Here is a 19,504-nt window from a genome sequence, read left to right as displayed (position 1 = left end):
GTGTACCTGACAGCATGCGAAAGGACCGCAGTTCGATCCTTCGGATTTCCAGATAGCTCTAGGAGAGACCGCTCTGTCTGAAACTCTGGAGAATCTCTGCCAGTAGTGAGCTGGATGACCCAACAGTCTGAACTTGGTATAAAGCCTCTTCCGACAATCTTTCACTTCTGGAATTGTTTCCAGAAGTTCTCCTATAGTGAAAGTATTATTTGAGATGAGTGAACCCATATTACAATAAGGAGGCAGAATGAGCTGATCCCTTTTTCTTTGCCCTGCACATTGTATTACCGGGAAGCACTTCATTTATTCAAGGCATTTACATACCACTTACTCACTCGCATTTCTCAGCGGTGACACTTGCAACAGCAAGACACTGTATTACACACCTTCACCCTTGGGGCGTTTTCCCCAAGTAGAAAAATGTTTTGCTTGGAGAACTCTAAAAATAGGAGACCCCACGCCCCTCTTGCCACAAACCCACAGGAGAAGCCAGACCTCGAGGGAATGTGAAGTAAATGCATTTGTGGCACACGAAAATTGGATTGCATTAAAAGGCTCTTTGGGTTTTCCGTGCAGGACACTTGCCCTATCCTGTCATCGGTTCCTGAGAAATCGTGGCTCAGCCACCTCCACGGCGAAAGGAATTTTTAACTTTATTTTCCGGAGCTGTTTTCTCCTCTATCTCTCTTCCCCCGAGCTAATTGCATGGCCTTCTCCCCCTCTGATGTTTATAATTACCTGTTGCGCGTTCTGGAGGTGAGCCAGAACCCCTTGAGGGAGGAAGGAATAGTGCAGAGATTTTTCTTCCCACAGGGATGATAACAAAGGGAAGGAGAAGCTGATTGGGCGAAAAGGGATAGTTTTGGGAAGGGCGGCCAACATGGCGCCCAGCGAAACTCTTGCTCTCCTTCTGAGACTGGGAAGGTTTCCAGAAGAGGTATCCCTTGCAAAGCATCTGAGAGTTCGGATGTGTAGCTAACTCTGCTGAACGATCCTGGGGGCGCGTGGTGTTTTCTGGGAGTCACTGGGGCATAGCAGATCAGGGTGCTGGGGTTGTATGTTGGAGAGCCGGGTTCAAATCAAGATTGTATTCTCCTGCTCTGGAGGGGAGCACCCAAACCAAATGGCTTCAATCTCTTTTATATATAAATATACATTTTTATTATTTTTTTAGCATATCAGTTCCAACAGTCATACAACGTAACTTCTCATCTTATACAATGTTTTAGACTTCCGTCAACACCTCTGATAATTTTCCGTTTTTATCACTTATTCTGCATTTCTTAGTTTCTATATTGCATTTAATTGTCCTTAACTAATAATTCTTTTCATATCCTTTCTTGTAATATTTCAGAAAATCCACCTTACAATACTTCTTGCAGTCCTACTAGCGTAATCTGTTCATCACAATTACTTTTCAAATAGTTCATATATTTACTCCAGTCCTCTTAGAATCTCTGATTCCGCAGGTTTTGAATCCTTCCTGTTAATTTTTCTAGTTCTCCAATGGCTTCAATCTCAGATTCCTGCACTGCAGGGGTTGGACTAGATGACCCCTGGGGTCCCTTCCAAATCTACAATTTTTGATTCTAAGTCTTTTCTTTTCCCTGAGCCTGCTACTAACTAGTGGCTATGACCTCCCTCCCCTGTCGGAGGCAGTATGCTTCTTCACATTGCTGGAAACAGCAGGAGGGGAGAGTGCTGTCGCATTGGGTCATCTGGTTGATCATTGTTAGAACAGGACGCTGGACTAGATGGTGTGATCTGGGAGGCTCTTCTTGTTGTTCTGATGATCTCTTCTCCTTTTTGAGTGGATTGCATTGTCTTGGTTGAGAGCCAGTGTGGTGTAGTGGTTAAGAGCGATAGACTCGTAATCTGGTGAACCGAATTCGCGTCTCTGCTCCTCCACATGCAGCTTCTGGGTGACCTTGGGCCAGTCACACTTCTTTGAAGCCTCTCAGCCTCACTCACCTCACAGAGTGTTTGTTGTGGGGGAGGAAGGGAAAGGAGAATGTTAGCAGCTTTGAGACTCCTTCGGGTAGTGATAAAGTGGGATATCAAATCCAAACCCTTCTTCTTGGTTATGTAGCTAGTGGGTGCTCAGTCCTGAACTGCAGAACTAGAATACTGAGTCTGGAGATGGAAGTTCCCTTTCACCATCTCAGCTGATGGCTATACAGAAACCCCGTCCCTCTCAATGAATTCTAGGTTCGCCTTGAAAATGAACGTAAGTCGTAGCCATTGCTGTCTATGGTGACTCTGGATTCCAGTAATTTGACCTATTCTCAGAAGAACCATATAAACTGTTAGTTACGTTTTGTGCTTGGCTGCTTTTGAACGATAAGGAATGTTGCCCTAACTTCTTAAAAACAGAGAGCTTGCTTTCTGCTAATCAGCAGCCTTCCAGGTTGTGCCACTCATGGGCTGGGTTGGGCAGATCTGCCTGCTTCTGATACGTGTCACTGTTAATTATCTCACAAACGCCATGATGTTTGTATTAACATCATCACGGCTTTGTTAATTGGCCGCTGTGAGGGCTTTGCATATAGCCTGTCTTTTATGAAATTGTCACAGTCTGTAATTCCCGCATCTTATACTCCTCTTAACCTCACACCTCCCCATTTCTTACCATATAATAAAACTGTAAGGCTGTCGTCACGCTGCATGGCCAACAGGCGGCCATGCCAACTCCAGTGGGGTGACAGACCAGCAGGCAGGCAGGCAGGTGAGCAAGTAAGGAGCATTTGGGAGGTGCAGTTGGCCCAGGCAAGCAGTTTAATGGCAGGGAGAGGACGCTTCAGAGAGCAGTTTGCCAAACTGCGCTCTGAAGTGCCTCCCACTGGAGGAGGGGCTTGCGGCAAGTTGTGAGGGGAAGAGAGACCTGTGGTGGGGAGGTTAAGTTTGGGCAACCTGTGAGGGGATAGGCGAGAGAGTGGGTGAGGTGGAAAGGGAGGAGGGAAAGCAGAATGGCAAAGCAGTAGGTGGAACTGGCGAATGGAACGAGCAGGAGCAGCAGTCCCTAGTTCATATACACATAGGTCCCAGGATGATCTGACAGCAGCATAGGACCACTCCCTTGCTGATGCTCAGCCGGCCTGATCCTGGTCAATGCCTGAAGGGGAGACTTGCATTAGATTCCAGGAAAGAAGCAAAGTGGGATATAAATAGTAATAAATAAACAAATAGATGATTTGTGCCAGCTTAAATAGACTGGCATAAAAAAAACCCTCCCTAAATCAGTTCTGGACCAAAAACTTCCATCAGCCCCAGGCGACTGGCTTCTGCCATGATACATAAATCTGTTAATCTTTAAGGAACAGGAATTCCTTTTATTGCATCTTGTTGCAACGGAAAAGCACGGCCCTCACCCATCACTTAGTTCCATCTCCACATTTGTCTCTGAACCTGCGAAACATTTGGAGGCATGAGAAACCCAGTGGAGAGGTCCTAGGTTCCGATCGAATAATAATAATAGCAATAGTTTTATTATTTGTACCCAGTCCATCTGGCTGGGTTGCCCCGGCCACTCTGAGCGGCTTCCGACAGATGTAAAAACCTAATAAAACAGCAAACGTTAAAAAGTTCCCAACACAGGGCTGCCTTCAGGTGTCTTCTAAAAGTTGCGCAGTTTTTTTATCTCCTTGACATCTGGTGGGAGGGTGTTCCACAGGGCGGGCGCCACTACTGAGAAGGCCCTCTGCCTGGTTCCCTGTAACTGTGCATTAGTCCGATAAGTGCCAATCGGCTTGTTTTGTCTGGGGCAGGACCTGCAACTATCACCTTCTGACAGCATCTCTGTCTGTGGGTAATTGCGTCTCTCTCTCGCTCTCTCCTAAGCCTTTTTGCAGAGGGGGCTTCAAGGCCTCTGTCGGGCACTGGTGAACCTGGTGCATGCAGCCTGCAGCCCCAGCCGTCGCTAAATGGAAACCAGCTAATTATACACGAAGCATTATATCCCCATCATCGTTTTCCTGTATTATGGGTTCTCTCTTGCTCTGTCTCCGTCTCTCTCGGTCAAGGCTCTGGTACATTGGCTGGCTGCATCTTCCTTTTGTCTCGTTTGGCATTGTTCAATGCTACTGCGGCTTAAATCACCCAGGTGCTATGCTGATGGCTCAGGTGGGTGGCTTGCTTAATGCAGAGCCGGAGCCACAAATCCTGGGAGGTGTTTTTGTGCAGCAAGCACTAGAGGTGTGCATAATGATACAGGCCCACGAAGGTGGTGATTAGGCAGCTTGAGCGTGTCGTAAGTTTCTCTCTCTCCTGCGTGGCGATTGCCAAATCCCCGCCATTTCTCATGGAAGGGTGTTGGCTGCTCACTCCTGTCACTCTGCCGCTTCTCCGGAGACACGTTGATGAATGTTCTGATTAGCACAAACTTTTGTCTGCCACTGGCGACTACTTCGCTTATCCACGGCTGCATCAGGTGCTCCTTCTTTCTTTCGCTCCAGCATGGAGACAGGGGATGTGCCGTTTCCAGCTGCTTAAAAGCACCTTCCATCCCTTTCGCTGCTAGTCTTGGTGACTCTGCTCTCAGGGCCACAGCCCATCCTCTGGTGCTGCCGTGGTAAAAAATTGCCCGAGTAAAATAGTTGGGTTGTATGCAACTTAGTCCTACTCAGAGCACACCTGCCGAAATGAATGCCCTGTTTAATTTCAGCGGGCCTGCTCTGAATAGGCATAGCTGTCAATTTACAGATTTGAAAATAAGGGACCAGCAGCCAAAATAAGGGATTTTAGTCAACCAGTTAAAAGGGACCAGATAATTTTGGAGAGCAGCGCCGGTTTTTAGCCCTTCGTTTCCAGAGGTTGCTGCTCAAGACACCAGCCAATGAAACACTGCAATTAAATAACTACAAGCAGCAACCACTTTTCGCGCAAAACAAAGTCCAAGCTACAAAGATGCTGCTGCAGTTCTGTATCTTTTCTCTCGTGCTCCATCTGCAGCTCTCAATTCCATCAGGTGGGGCGGGAGGAAGGGGGGGGGGGAGATAGCGCCCGAAGTAAACCTGCAGATCAGACCATCTATGCTAGTCTACCACTACAGATCTATGGGAGAAGCGCTTGCAGTCCTTCCCTTGTAGCCCTTGGAACACCTGCCCGCGCCTCCGCCTCCTCCTCTTCCTCCTCTCTCGGAACTGCTTTCTCTGTGGTTGCCCTCGCTCTCCTCTCAAGGCTCCTCATCAATTCATCGACCATGCCAGGCTGTCCATCTCATTCGGGTTCTTCGGCGGCATAGCGCAGTACGGCCTAGCGGGAGCGGCAGTGATGGGCAGAGGGGAGGCCCCAGGCAGAGACGCTCAGTTTGGCGGCTGCGAGGAGGATGGTGGCGGAAGGGCCCGAGGCTCCCACCAGTCCCAGCGGGGAGGGGTTCCCGGGGGCCGAGGCTGGTGAGAGGAGGCCGGAGGGGGGCGGGCCGGGCAGCCAAGCAACACAGTTGGAGCCTCCCTTCTCCCTGGCCAGCAAGGAGGGAGGGAGAGGAGCTGCTTCCTTTGAAACCAAGGAAATTTAAGGGACATCATCAATAAGGGACAGCAGCGGGACATGGCACTGGGATAAGGGACTGTCCCTCCAAATAAGGGACGCTTGACAGCTATGTGAATAGGATACAGCCCATGGAGTTGGAGGGACCTCAGAGGTCTTCTAGTCTCACCCCTGTGCAATGCAGGATGCAACCACAGCATCCTTAACAGATGTCAATCCAGCCTCTGTTAAATGTCTCCAGTGAAAGAGAGCCCACTGTAAAGCTGCTCTCACTGTTGAGAAGTGTCTCTTAATGCTTAGCCAAAATTGATTTCTCTCTCATTTCCAATCACTGATTACAGTCCTCTGGTACGATGGAGAACAAGTCTCTTCATCTCCCTCACGGCAGCCCTTCAGATATTCAAAGGCTGCTAGCATGTCTTTCCTTAACCTGTTGTTCTCCAGAATCACCTGGCAGGAGCGGGTGTCAGGAAAGGGTCAGCAGTAATCAAGTGAAGTTAACTCCTTAGTAGAAGAAATTAGGGCTGCTGAGTAGTGCCAGGCCTAATGAGCACAGCAACTCCTCCCGGTAGATCTTGCCCCTATGAGATAGTTGTGAGGACTGACGGTCCCCATCTTCCCACAGCTGCCTAAACCTCCTCTTCTCCCGGTTCCTTCCCAAGCAATCTGAGACTCTGCCGGTGCATCCGTCTCTACTCCTCCCTCTTCATACCTCTTCTGGTTCTGGGAGACCAGCAGGGAGGGGAGCTTGTCATAGCAGGAGGAGGAGATACTCTGGCTTCTTCACCAGCCTGATTCCTCTCTGCCTCTTGGTCTCCCTCCTCTCCTGCTTCCACTGCTGCTTCTGAACTGCTCTCTGCCATAGACTCTCCCCACTCACTAAACCCTGTTTCCTCTTCATCTTCCAGCACTTCTTCCTAGGCTTCTCCCTCTCATTGCCGTCCCACCACCAATCCCGGGGCTCCGGGCCTTCTTCCCTTGGGGGTTCCCCAGCTGGTTCCTCCCACCAATACTCTGCGTCCAGCCAGTCCATGACAGCAGCCCTTCAGATATTTGAAGACTGCTACCATGTCTCTCCTTAACCTGTCGTTCTCCAGGCCCAGCACATCGTTCCCAGGCTAGAACTACATCTCTGAAATGTCCATAGACCCTAGTAGAGCAGCTGCTTGGGATGCAGAAGGCTGTTGGTTCAATGCCCAGTGATCTCTCACTGGGCCAGTGTGGTGTAGTGGTTAAGAGTGGTGGACTCGTAATCTGGTGAACCGGGTTTGATTCCCCGCTCCTCCACATGCAGCTGCTGGGTGACCTTGGGCCAGTCACACTTCTCTGAAGTCTCTCAGCCTCACTCACCTCACAGGGTGTTTGTTGTGGGGGAGGAAGGGAAAGGAGAATGTTAGCCGCTTTGAGACTCCTTTGGGTAGTGATAAAGCGGGATATCAAATCCAAACTCTTCTTCTTCTCTCCAGGCAGGGCTGGGAGAGAGACTTCTGCCTGAAACCCCACAAAGTCGCTGCCTGTCAGTGTTGACAATATTGAACTAGATGGGACCAAAGGCTGGATGTGGGATAAAGCAGTTTTCTAAGTACCTAATTGTTCCTTGTGGGGACTCGGTTTACAGATCCCTCACCACCCTGGGATATGTGGCAGTTTGTCAGTGCACCTCCTTGAAAAAAGGACTTGCGGGCATTTAAGGGGTGAGAGAGAGTTTGGAGGAGACGAAGGGAGAAAGGGGCCTGTTGAAATGCAATCGAGGAAACCTGGCAATTGCAGCAACTCCCCCCAAAGGAGGTTTCAGGGCAGAAAGTCATGCATGGAAGAAAGGAGGCTCTCCTTCCCTCGGGTGCCCCTTACATCATCAATGTGGTCTCCCCGGCTGCCTCTCCAATTTAATTCTTCCGAAACTGTAGAAAAACACTCTCAGGGCCCAGTGGACGTCCCACATGGGCTTGTGTGTGAAATAGGAAATTGGCTCCAATTAGCACGGCAGATCTTGGCTGACCCGGGAGATTACTTTCCCGAGTATTCACGCTGGAATTGGGACAATGTGGTGCGGATCCCTCCCGTGGTAGCAAAGGCTGATTTAAGCATTGCATGGAGGAGTAAGGTTTTTCTTCTTCTTCTTCTTTCTCTTCTTTATTTTTAAAAAAGCATGCCTAAAGCCAGACTTTGCCAACCTGGTGCTCTCCAGGTGTTTGGGGCTACAACTCCCGTCAACAGCAATAAAGAATCAGCATAATATCCTGCTCTCCTGCTAAAAGTTTGCAGAGCGGCATAACCAACGGCACAACGATAAAACCATTTAATAGCAAAAGTGCAACTAAAGCTCGTTTTCTAAAAGCAGTAGCAAAGAACACTTTTTCGGGGGGGGGGGACACGACCCGAAATCTGAGAGCACTAAGAATAAAAAAGATGTTGAAGCTGGCAGCTAAGCCTAGGTGTTACTAGGCACTTCTGATAAAAGAGCCTTGGATTTCTTGTGAAATAAGTTCCTCCTTTTTGCCCTTTCGGAACTTGTCAATCAACTTTGTTGGGCCCCGACTGATTAATCAACTGACACTTATGTTGGTTAATCTGATTAATGTAATTGCAAATGTGCTGCATTTAAGCTAGACCTTGTATACTTTGTGGCCGTTTGTCCTTTGGTAGGTGTCTTGCCTCTTTGCTAGGCTGGAAATGGTTTACATTCCCTCCCATTTTATCCACACAACAACCCTTTGAGGTAGGTTAGTCTGAGAGGCAGTGACTGGTCCAAGACCACCCAGTGAGCTTCATGGGCAAGTGGGGGGGTATTTGAACCCTGGTCTCCCAGGTCCTAGTCTGGCACTCTAACCATTACACCACACTGTCTCTCCTACTAACTAGCTGGAATGGAAATACTGTATTTTCTGGCGTATAAGACTACTTTTTAACCCAGGAAAATCTTCTCAAAAGTCGGAGGTCGTCTCCCCACCAAAGGATAAAACGACAGCAAATTAAATCAGAGGATACCAATCTCTCTAAATGAAGCAGAAATACGCTTGAAAATTGGCCCCAGAAGCCCCCGGCCACTGGGAAGTGGAGCAGATTTCTGAGCCGGACTGGAGACTGGTTTTTTAAATTTTTATTTGGTGTGCGTTGGAAGAGGGGTAGTCTTATACGGCGAGTATATCCCAAACTCTATATTTTACCTGGGAAAGTTGGGGGGTCGTCTTATAAGCCCAGTCGTCTTATACGCCGGAAAATATGGTATTTATTCCTGATCTTCCAGCAAAGTGAATGAAGAGGTCCTGCAGTTCCAACTCCCTCAATCTTATATCTAGTCTGAGGAAATGACTGTTTAGCTGCAGCTTACTGTGTTGATTTATAATTTTACTTTTAAAAAACAACAGTGCTAACGTTTGAAAATGGGAAGCTGGTATTTGATGATGCCACCCCCTTCTAAAAAAATAATAATCAGGCCTGTCTTTAGTAAATGGGGACAGCAGGTTCTCTTGAACATGCCTTGAGGATTGCTGCTTTTCACAGGTATTCAGAATCCAACTTCATTCATCCGATGTTATTCTCTGCCCTGCAGGTGTTTTGCTAGACATTCAGCAACATTTCGGAGTCAAGGACAGCGGAGCCGGCTTGCTGCAGACAGGTAAGAGAACTGTTGAGCGTGTTTTCCCTCCTCTTCTGTGCGGCTTCTTAATCCAAGGTCGCAGTGCCCTTGCGAGTGAGCGCTGGCTTGGTTTTAAATCGCAGCTGGCTGGCAAACGCCTGTTTTTACATCCTTCGCCCTGCTTTGACTCAGCTCAGCTGCAGCTTGGCCTTCAGCGTCCATGCAAAGCAGAGCAAGGCAGGTGATGGGTGTGAGGAATGACACAGATGCTTGTAGCATCTTTTTTTTCCCATTGCCAAAGAGCATCTCGGTATCCCAGGTAAAACAGACAACGTCTCCTGTTTTGTGTAGCTTTGGGGAGCTGAACTGAGCCTAAGGCAGTGCTGAGCCTTAGGAAACAGATGACAGTCATAATAATCGCCATCACTTCACAGTGGTACCTCGAGTTACATACGCTTCAGGTTACAGACGCTTCAGGTTGCAGACTCCGCTAACCCAGAAATAGTACCTTGGGTTAAGAACTTTGCTTCAGGATGAGAACAGAAATTGTGCTCTGGCGGCGCAGCAGCAGAAGGAGGCCCCATTAGCTAAAGTGGTGCTTCAGGTTAAGAACAGTTTCAGATTAAGAACGGACCTCCGGAACGAATTAAGTATTTAACCCGAGGTACCACTGTATTAAGGGACACTGGTGGCACTGTGGGTTAAAACACAGAGTCTAGGACTTGCCGATCAGAAGGTCGGCGGTTCGAATCCCCGCGACGGGGTGAGCTCCCGTTGTTCGGTCCCTGCTCCTGCCAACCTAGCAGTTCCAAAGCACGTCAAAGTGCAAGTAGATAAATAGGTACCGCTCCGGCGGGAAGGTAAACGGCGTTTCCGTGTGCTGCTTTGGTTCACCAGAAGCGGCTTAGTCATGCTGGCCACATGACCCGGAAGCTGTACCCGGAAGCTCCCTTGGCCAATAAAGGGAGATGAGTGCCACAACCCCAGAGTCGGTCACGACTGGACCTAATGGTCAGGGGTCCCTTTACCCTTTACTTTACCACTTTATTACCATAAGCAGATCATCCTGATGGCTTTTCACTGGTGGTTTCCCGTTGGTGGGAATGCTCTCCCCAGGGAGAGCACCGTCGTTACATATCTTCAGGTGCCAGGCAAAAACATTCCTTTTTTAACCAGGTCTTTGGCTTTTAACTATCTGTGGCGTATTAGAATGTGTGGGATGCTTTAAGGCATTTCCCCCCTAGTTTTAATGTATGTGGGTGTTGTGGTTTTTTTTTGTAAGCCGCTTTGAGTTGCCACAGAAAAAAGAGTGGCTAATAAATTTAATAAATGAATGATTCAATCTTGGGTTCTCCAACACTGTAGGACTGCAACCCCAATAATCCCCAACCAGTTTATAAAATTAGGGGGTGGGTGCTTTGATAGGGTTTCGGCGCATTTAGCCCATCACAGGAGGGTTCTAAGACGGGTCACGAAACAAGACAGTTTTGATGCTGTACATCAAATGGTTGCAGCATTTGGGAATTTTGAATTTAGAGAAAAGGCAAGAGATGACACAGTAGAAGCTTACAAAATTATGCATGACGTGAAGAAAGTAGACTGAAAAACCTTCTCTCTAACACGAGAACTTGTAGACTTCCAATGAAGCTGAATGTTGGAAGGTTCAGGAGAGATAAAAAAAGTCCTTCACACAGTGCCTAGTTAAACTATGGAACTCAAGTCCACATGAGGCAGTGATAGCCAGCAACTTGGAGGGCTTCTAAAGAGGGTTGGGCCAATTCATGGAGGATCAGCCTGTCAATGGCTACTAACCATTACTGGAAGGAGAAGGAGTTCAAAATACCAAGGCCAAGCCCTGAGATTCTAGCTCAACCATTGCCAACTGCATGCCCTCCAGATGTGCCCCACTGGATGGAGCTGGTGGGAGTTGTAGTCCAACATCTGGAGGGGTGCTGGCTGCTCCAGCTCAGGTAGAATCTCTGCCCCATTTTGTTTTTTCTTCTGCAGCTTAGAGAGTTCGGTTCCAGTTGAGTGGTTAGCCTGTCCTCCCCTAAACACTTGCAAAACGCAGGCCCTATTCTCGTGCGTCCCTAAGTCCACGCAAGGGATTTTCGCAGGTGGGTTGGATGACCCACCTGCCAGTCACGGCACATCGTGATGGCACCACGTGATCGACCGGTCTGTTGTCCCGCCCACCTTCCAAAGTAGATCTGGAGCCAAACGGGTTCTCCACCCCGGCTGCAGAGCTGTCTGAATCTTCTGCCAGCCAATCCTGGCTCGTAAAACACGTGGCCAGATGGTGCTCTTTTGTAAAGGCGGCGTTTGGTGAAGCTGCTGCACGCGGCACATATTGCAGACAGACGGCCTTGGCTTTTTCCAAGCCCGGCTAGAAAGAAGCCGCATCACTTGGTTGCATCCAACGCAGCGTAGGCGTGTGTGCATCAGGGACCTTATTAATTCATTCCGCTCCTTGCTGTACGGTGGATATTATTCATATAAAACCTAGAACCCGACTGTATTTCTGTCCTCCCTCTGCTCTCCCACCCCAGAGTACCAAAATTAGTAGTTTGTTCCTGTAGAGCCAGGAAGATGGTATTTACAGTTGGTTCAGGTGTCGCACCAAACCATGGTTTTCACTAAATGAAGTCTGGATCCCAAACCACAATGTGGTAAAAATGTGCATGTGAATCACCGATTTGCGCATCCTCACCCCATATCCTGAGTATCCTCAGCAGGGTGGAGCAATGTCCCCAAACCAGAGCTTCTTGGTTTGGATGTAACACTAAACCTTGGTTTGCACCAATTTGTGGCTTTTGGTATATTTACTGTCTGAGCAAAAGCAACCGTTAGACTTAGTGGCAGAAACTTGGATAGGCTAAAGTTGGCCACTGTGGGAACAGGATGCTAGACTACATGGGCCATTGGCTTCATCCAGCAGGCTCATCTTATGTTCTTATGTTGTTGGTGGTGACCCTGAAGAGAGAAGTTTGCATAAAGCCCAAGAGCCAAATACAGAAACACAAAGCCCAGCGATGAGCAAGGACTGTAAACCAAGGCTGGTTAATTTAGCATTCCTTGAGCGACTTCCCTCTGCAAGTACACTCCCCCCCTTCTTGAATTCCAATATAATTTGACAAATGTCTCTCTGACTCTTAAAGAATGAGGATCGGCAGAGGCTACTGCCAGCCTCATTTTGCTGTGCGTCTTCAGATGTTTTCAGGGATTTGAATTAACCTTGGCACAGGAAAGAAGTAAAAGGCAGGCATGGCTTTCAGCTCTGCGTCTGCATTTTAACCGATACGCACACCTTCCCTGCGTGGAGCGGAGAATGGTGACATTTCAGCTCTTGCCTACTTTGCTCTGCCGGTGCATGTTCAAATGTGCATTTGGGGGGGAAAGGTCTGGATTTTTACACGAGAGCGACATCAAAGCAACAATGCTTTCCCAAGCCACTGGTGTGGTTTTTTGATCTGGTTTTAGGAAGCTGGTGGTGTGACTTGCTTCCCCTTTCCATTGGAATAACCCATGGTTCAATTTCTCTGGCTTGCCTAGAAGCCACAGGGCAGACGGGATACCATTTTACCTTTGTGCTGAGAAACCACAGCCCATCTCCCATGCCTTTTCAGGGTTAGGGAGCACCGCTGCCCAACCAGGTTGACTGTTGGCCCCTTTCTTTGTCAGCAGCGCTGGCTCTACTATTAGGCAGAGTAAGGCACTTGCCTCGGGCGGCAGATGCAAAGAGTGGTGGCAGTACTGGATCTACATTTGGGGGGGGCTGAAGCTTGAACTGTTATGGGGGCCCCTTCACAAACAACAATGAGGTCTGGGTAACCACTGTTATCATCTTCAGTGGGGTTGCTCCACAACAGATGGCTGCATTTTTTTAACGACTGCATTTCAGATTTTGATTAAAATTGCTGTCCTGCATTACCACACATGCCAAAGTCAATAAAGTGAGTGAAAATTTCCCATGCCTTATAGTTTTTGAGCTCCTGCCAACCTAGCAGTTCGAAAGCATGTCAAGGTGCAAGTAGATAAATAGGTACCGCTCCGGCGGGAAGGTAAACAGTGTTTCCGCGCGCTGCTCTGGTTCTCCAGAAGCGGCTTAGTCATGCTGGCCACATGACCCGGAAGCTGTACGCCAGCTCCCTTGACCAATAAAGGGAGATGAGCGCCGCAACCCCAGAGTCGGTCACGACTGGACCTAATGGTCAGGGGTCCCTTTACCTTTACCTATAGTTTTAGAGTTATGCAGGGGGATGGAAATTAGGGAAATGTTCTATACAAGCATGATGCATCACAGAATGATGAAATCGGGTCTACTAGACCCATTTTTTCTAAAGCAGTGTGGACTAAAGTTGCTTCTGGGGGCCCTGAAGCTTAAGCTTTATTAGTTTCATAGTTGATCCACCCTTGGGTGGTGGCCCTGGAGGAGAGATCTGTGTGCTGCCAGTGGTGGCCGGTGCTTATTGCGACTGATAAGTCAGAAGGAAGGGAGGCCAACTGGGGGTGAAGCCAGAGGCAAATGATAGGCAGGGGCAGCTAGGCCTTGTTTTGTCTCCATCCTTCTCCATGTGGGCAACACTAAGGCTGGAGAGGAGAAGAAAGAAGGTGTCAACAGTCAGTGCCACCCCCTTGCTGTGCTTGTTAAGCAAGGAGGCAGGCAGGTGAGGACTAGCGAAGGATTAGGCTGAGCTTGGTGCCCCAGTTTTCCTAATGGACTGGCACCCACTTGGCCTTCTCTGTGGCCCCATCAGCAGTGCTGAACTAAAATTTAATTATCAGTTGCCTTCAAGTGTGTGTGGGGGGGTGTGTGTCAGTTTATTCTTTGCCTCAGACCACGAAGTGTCTCAGGCTGTTCCTGATTGTGATGCCCTATTAAAGGCAGAATAGTTCTCAGCAAGGCACCCCATGGTTGGAGCAAATGGAAAGGGATTGGGTGCTCTCTGAGCGTTAGTGGACTCCAGTTCCCATCATCCCTGACCCTTGGCCATACCGGCCGGAGCTGACGAGAGCTGGAGCCCCAGAACGGCTAGAAGGCGACAAATTTCTCTGCCCCGTAGATTTCTAAATATGCGCTACTAGGGGTTGACTGAATCCTCTCTATAAAAGGATAGAAAGGAGCAAATCAAACATAGCATAAACAAGACAAAACCTAAAAACAAAACCAAGCAAGGGAAAGAATGGTATATAAACAGTTCAAGGTAATTGCTCGCCTCCTCTGCAAATTTGTCTTCATTCTCCATTTCCATCTATAGTTCTGTTTTCAGCTGCGGTCAAGGCTGGGGCTTAGAAATGTGAGCATGATTATGGCTTCTAAAAATTTGAAGTTGAAGGTTTTGGGCCTTTGAATAGCTGTTCCTGCGGAGTTTTGCAACGAAGGAAGAGGTGTGTTGGGATGGGAGAAGCTCAAACTAGGGGCAAGGGCGACAGGGACCACAGGGGCCAAACGTGTGACATCATTTGATGGTTTCATGCCCCTGGGCTATTTTGCCACTACAGTGCCACCTCTCCGTGTGGCCAGAAAAGGCACTGCAGCTTTCAGGCCCAGCAGCTCAGGTGACCTGAGGAGCCAATAAGATCCCTCCTGGCCCTATATAACTGCAGCCTCTAGCCCAGTTCTGCAGTTCAAGCTGATGGCTTCAGGCTTCCGGGACCCGCTCAACTGCCTCCTTGCCAGAAGCGTCATCTTCACAAGTTGTTTGAGGGGGCCCAATGCGACAGCCTGACGTCACGCGTGTGACATCACAAGGAGCCAGGGGGTGGAGCCAAATGCCACCTGAACATTGAGAGGGTACAGCCCCCTCAAAAAAAACATTTGGGTCCCCAAAACTGCCTCGGCTCCAGAAGTTGGTGTGTATGCTCCTTGCCATGAGCGAGAGACATGGAAGCCCATATTACTGTTAAATGGGGGGGGGGATCTTAACATTGGGTGGGTGTGTCCAACAGAAGCCCTTCACATGTGATTCTCAGCTGCCTTATCTGTCCTATACAGGCCGGTGTTTCTGGCTAAAGATATTAATTTGCATGCTTCTTTCTTGTTCCTTAAAGGTAATTAGCAGACTTTGTTCTTCTCCTTTTATTTTTTTAAAAGACCTTGGGAACCCCGGGTTGCTGAATGCAGAAATTTTTGTTGTTGCCGCATGAACTTTCATGGGGGGGGGGGAATAGAAGAATCAGCAAACAGCATAATCTCATGTGTGGCACAACACGACCTAAACGTTGTGGCATGCAGCCAATTCTCCCTACTTAACTTGACTGGAAAACTGGGGCATCTCTCCTTCTGGTGCCAGACTTGGGTGGGGAGAGCCGGTCAAAATGGAGCCAAATGGAAACCGCTGAGAAATAAAAGAGGGGGGCATTGGCATGCTCTGAATAACCCAGGGCAGTGAGAATTAGACAAATTAATGGAGGATAGTGACTACCAGCTGTTTTTGGACTACAAAACCCATCGTCCCCAGCTAGTAGGACCAGTGATCAGGGGTGACGGGATCTGTAGACCAAAAACAGCTGGAGACCCAAGTTTGGGAAACCGTGCCCCAAGCAGAGAGTCTCTTCCCAGCCTAGCTAACGCTGATCCCTTTTAAATTGGAAGTGCTTGGGGTGGAAGCGGAGAGCAGGGTAGCATGATGGTTAGAGTGTTGGGCCAGGACGTGGGTTCAAATCCCTGCTCAGCTGTGAAGCTCACTTGGTAGCCTTGGGCCACTCACAGACTGTGTACACACAACATTTTGTCCTAGAATCAGTGGAGACCGAGTATTTGTTTTTTCTACGTACACCACGCACAAACTAGATCGGTTGCATATCTTCTGACCCCGAAAAGCTCTTCTTGAGAAACTGGTTTCATTCTGAAAACAAAAGTTTATTGTAGATTGATTTTTGCATTATCCTGCCCTGCAAGCAGGACCTGGGCATAAGGCCTCTCCCCTCCTGAGTTTTCAAGCAACTGATATTCAGAAACATTGCTGCCTCTGACAGGGAATGCAAATTTTGCCCGATTTCCACATTTTTGAAGGACTCTCCCCTAGCACAGTGCATTTCACAAGTTATTTCCGCAAATACATCCATTTTCATTTGGCTAGGGAACTGCAGCCCTAACCTCTGAGAAACGCACACTTCGAACGATGGTTGTGTCTCGTTATTTTTCCAGGAAGGGTGAATTTTAAGCAAGTAAATCCATACTGAACCAAATTTCTCCTGCGTCTCTGGTTGTGAGGGGGATATCTTGAAATCCAAAGCCCATTTGAGGGCTTTCGGTTTCCCTCGGTTAATCTCCTTATTCTGACATTGCGGAGGAACTTTCAAAACACCACAGCACGTTTAATGATATTAATCTCCTACAGCACCCAGGTTTTGTATTTGAAAATAAATCAAATTTGTGCGTCCTGCTTATCCCCTGTGTTGGTTTTATTTTATTTTATTTCTTCAAATCAAGAAAATCAGCAGCACCTCACATTTCCTGTCAGAGAGCCAAGTTGTCGGTTGAATGGCTTCTCCCGAGTCGGAATAACTGAGCAGGACACTCATGGGTAGCAGTGCGTGAAGGAAGCTATGGAGCCGGAGAGGATGAACTGCTTTTTCCCTCTTCACATAATTGAGAGAGAGAGAGAGATAGAGCGAAGAATCCAACCACATACCAAAAAAGAACTGGGACATATTTGAGAGAAACAACGGCCCACCTGTATCGGGGTGGGTCAGGCAACTGAAGGCAGAAATAGATACTGAACTGCCCATCCTGTCTCGTTAATTCAGCCTTTCCTCTGATTTTGGTTTTTTTTTTAGCATAATTATAGCAAAACAAATGCATTTTTCCTGTGTGTGTGTGTTGTAGTTCCAAAATATCACCCCAAATCCGCCTCCCTTAGGAAGGAACTTAAATGGAAAGGGCGTATGTTCTGTTCCTTTTTTCGCCTCTTGTTTCCCCCACTCCCACCAAAAACAACATTTTAATGAATTTATAGATTCGTAGAATGAAACACGGGGTGCGATGCAGAAGCGCTATCTGCCATAAATGCTCAGCATCCATGCCATGCAGAAACTGACATTAGTTTTCGTTCAGCGGCATTACGGAAAGCTAATTTCTGTTCTTTCGCTGAAAAAGCATGTTTATCTCCTTTTTTTAAAAAAAAAATCTTTTCTTTTTAAAAAAATATTTTTAATTTTATTAGTTTTCAAAGAAACGGGATAGAAGCTCGTATGCTCTGTTTCTTCGTGTTTACTTTCCCCTTTCAGCCGGCAGTTTAGCATTTGCCAGAACGCCCTCAGTGGTGTCTGCGGACTGGGACTTGGTAGCTTAACCAGCGCCATTTTAAATGGCTCTGGTGTGGCTCGCCTCTGAAAGCGGTCCTTTTCTGCTCCTCCTTCCTGGTCTACAAAATGGCTGCCCAAACCAAGACCACCCCTCACGCCATGCCTTTAAAGTGCTGTGATGCTGCTTTGAACAGTCAAGGGTACCCCCACCCCCCAACACACAATCCTGTGAAACGTAGTTTGTTTAAGGTGCTGAGATTTGTCAGGAGAGCTCTTTTCCCCTCCCAGAACTTAGAAGTCTCAAAGTCCCCCATGAAGAGGGATTGATTGTTGAACCATTCTGGAAACTGTAGCTCCCTTTGTGGGCTGGAGGTTCCCCATATGCTCGTGGTGTATCCTCCGTAAACAGCTATGTCTTCCCAGTTAGCAACTTCAATGGAGGCAGGCCTCTGGGGGCTGCTGGGGGAGGGGTCTGTACCCTCGCAGGACCCCCCCTGTGGTGCCTCCCCCAAGCATCCTTTAAGATCAGACACCAAACCCTCCACTCCATCAGGCTCCAGGTGGCCAACATCTTGGTTTTCCATGACACCATGGAAGATGGTTCAACTTCTAGCAGTGTTTCTCAACCTGTGGGTCCCCAGATGTTGTTGGACTACAACTCCCATCATTCCTAGTCACTATGACCAGTGGTCAGGGATGATGGGAGTTGTAATCCAACAACATTTGGGGACCCACAGATTGAGAACCACTGTTCTTGGGCATTGTGGAAATGGCCACTGTCTGGAGCTGCCGGTGCCATCGTTGAAAGACCTCCAGAAACCACATGGGGTTCCACCAGATCCCACTTTGCCGAGGTCCCTTTCAACCCAGCCTTGTGGGAGCACCAGGTCCAAGGCCTGCCCGCCCCTTCAGATGGGCTTTCTTACCTACTTCTGTCTCCTGCGTCCTGCATCTATTCCTTCCTCTACATCAGAGGGTTCTTCAGATGTTGTCGGGCAGGTCTGCAACCCCAGCATCCCCTGAACCAACATGGCCAATGGCCAGGAGTTGTCCTTCAACCACACCTGCGTTGCTAGAGGTTCCCCATCCCTGGGTTTTGGCCCAGTGTCTGCCTGTCAACTATCCTTGGTATGCGCTCACCTGCATTCAGTTGTTCTGGAGGGTAAGCTAGGTGGACAAAGACCTGTCGCCGGAGCTCGGAAGCCCCATCCATCAGATGCAAACACGTCACAGGAATTGATTTGTGCCTAACAAGACTCCCTGGCAAGCAATCTGTCTGATAGGCTAAGAGTCGTTTTCTGAATTTGTTTACAAGTCAATCAGTGTTTGGATGTCTCACGTAATTCGAGGCTCCTGTAAATGTATAGCTGTGACAGGCTTGGCCTCGTTATTGTGCCATCTGGGCTCTGTCATCTCTTTGTTCTTGGCAATGAATTTATTCCTTTGTCCGCCTCTATGCATCTCTTCCCCTCTCCGGTCATGTTGCACATCAGCATCAGTCTTCTAATTGTTGGCTTTTAAATGTAACTTGCTAATACAAGGAGGGAAAATGGAAAATATTAGCAAGGCGCATTGCACAACGCAGGGTGACATCTGCTTTTAGCCAACAAATTATTTGTAATGGGAGAAAATGTATGCAGAACTGAATGCTGCTCAGATCTCACATTTCCTGATGGGTTGCTGTTTCCTGATGAGCAAGTTAGTTTGCTGTTCATTTTTATTCGAATTATTAACAGCTTCTCCAACATCTTAGAGTAATAATTAAGTGTGTGCATGGAAGATTGTTTCCTGTCGTGCGTTTAATAACACTCCCAACTTCCATCGCAAAAAAAATCCAAGACAGTGATTTTGTAAGGCTGTGACACTAATGGTTGCAATCCTACACTCACTTACTTTGGGAGTAAGTCAAAGTCTGTGCAGATCAGTGAGACTTATTTCTTAGTGTGTGTCTATAGGATTCCACTATAGGTTTACCAGTTCATCTCATTGATTATCAGCACAGTCCTATGTGTGCTTACTTGGAAGTCATTTTCACTGTGTTTGATAGGACTGTAAGCATGTTTGAGATTTCATTTCCAAATTATTATTTTTATTATTTTTCCAAATTATTACAAATCAAACCAAATTAATTTAATTTAATACAATTTCTTAAAATCAGCTTTCCCGCTCCTGTTCCAAACATGACCACTA

General features: G+C 47.9%; 1 protein-coding gene across 2 annotated transcripts in view; it reads left to right on the top strand.

Annotated features, from left to right (window-relative positions):
• SPNS2 (SPNS lysolipid transporter 2, sphingosine-1-phosphate) overlaps positions 1 to 19,504 on the top strand; it is a 97,415-nt gene that overhangs the window by 28,330 nt on the left and 49,581 nt on the right. For both annotated transcript variants that reach the window (XR_008327759.1, XM_053366985.1), the window contains exon 2: positions 9,038 to 9,103. Coding sequence is in view for 1 of the 2 variants with exons in the window: in XM_053366985.1 (XP_053222960.1) it covers positions 9,038 to 9,103 (66 nt within the window). In the remaining variant the exon portion in view is untranslated. The remainder of the gene's footprint in view (positions 1 to 9,037; positions 9,104 to 19,504) is intronic.

Source organism: Podarcis raffonei, chromosome 15 (genome assembly GCF_027172205.1).
Source record: "Podarcis raffonei isolate rPodRaf1 chromosome 15, rPodRaf1.pri, whole genome shotgun sequence".
NCBI lineage: Eukaryota > Metazoa > Chordata > Lepidosauria > Squamata > Lacertidae > Podarcis > Podarcis raffonei.
This window is presented reverse-complemented; position numbering and strand designations above follow the sequence as displayed.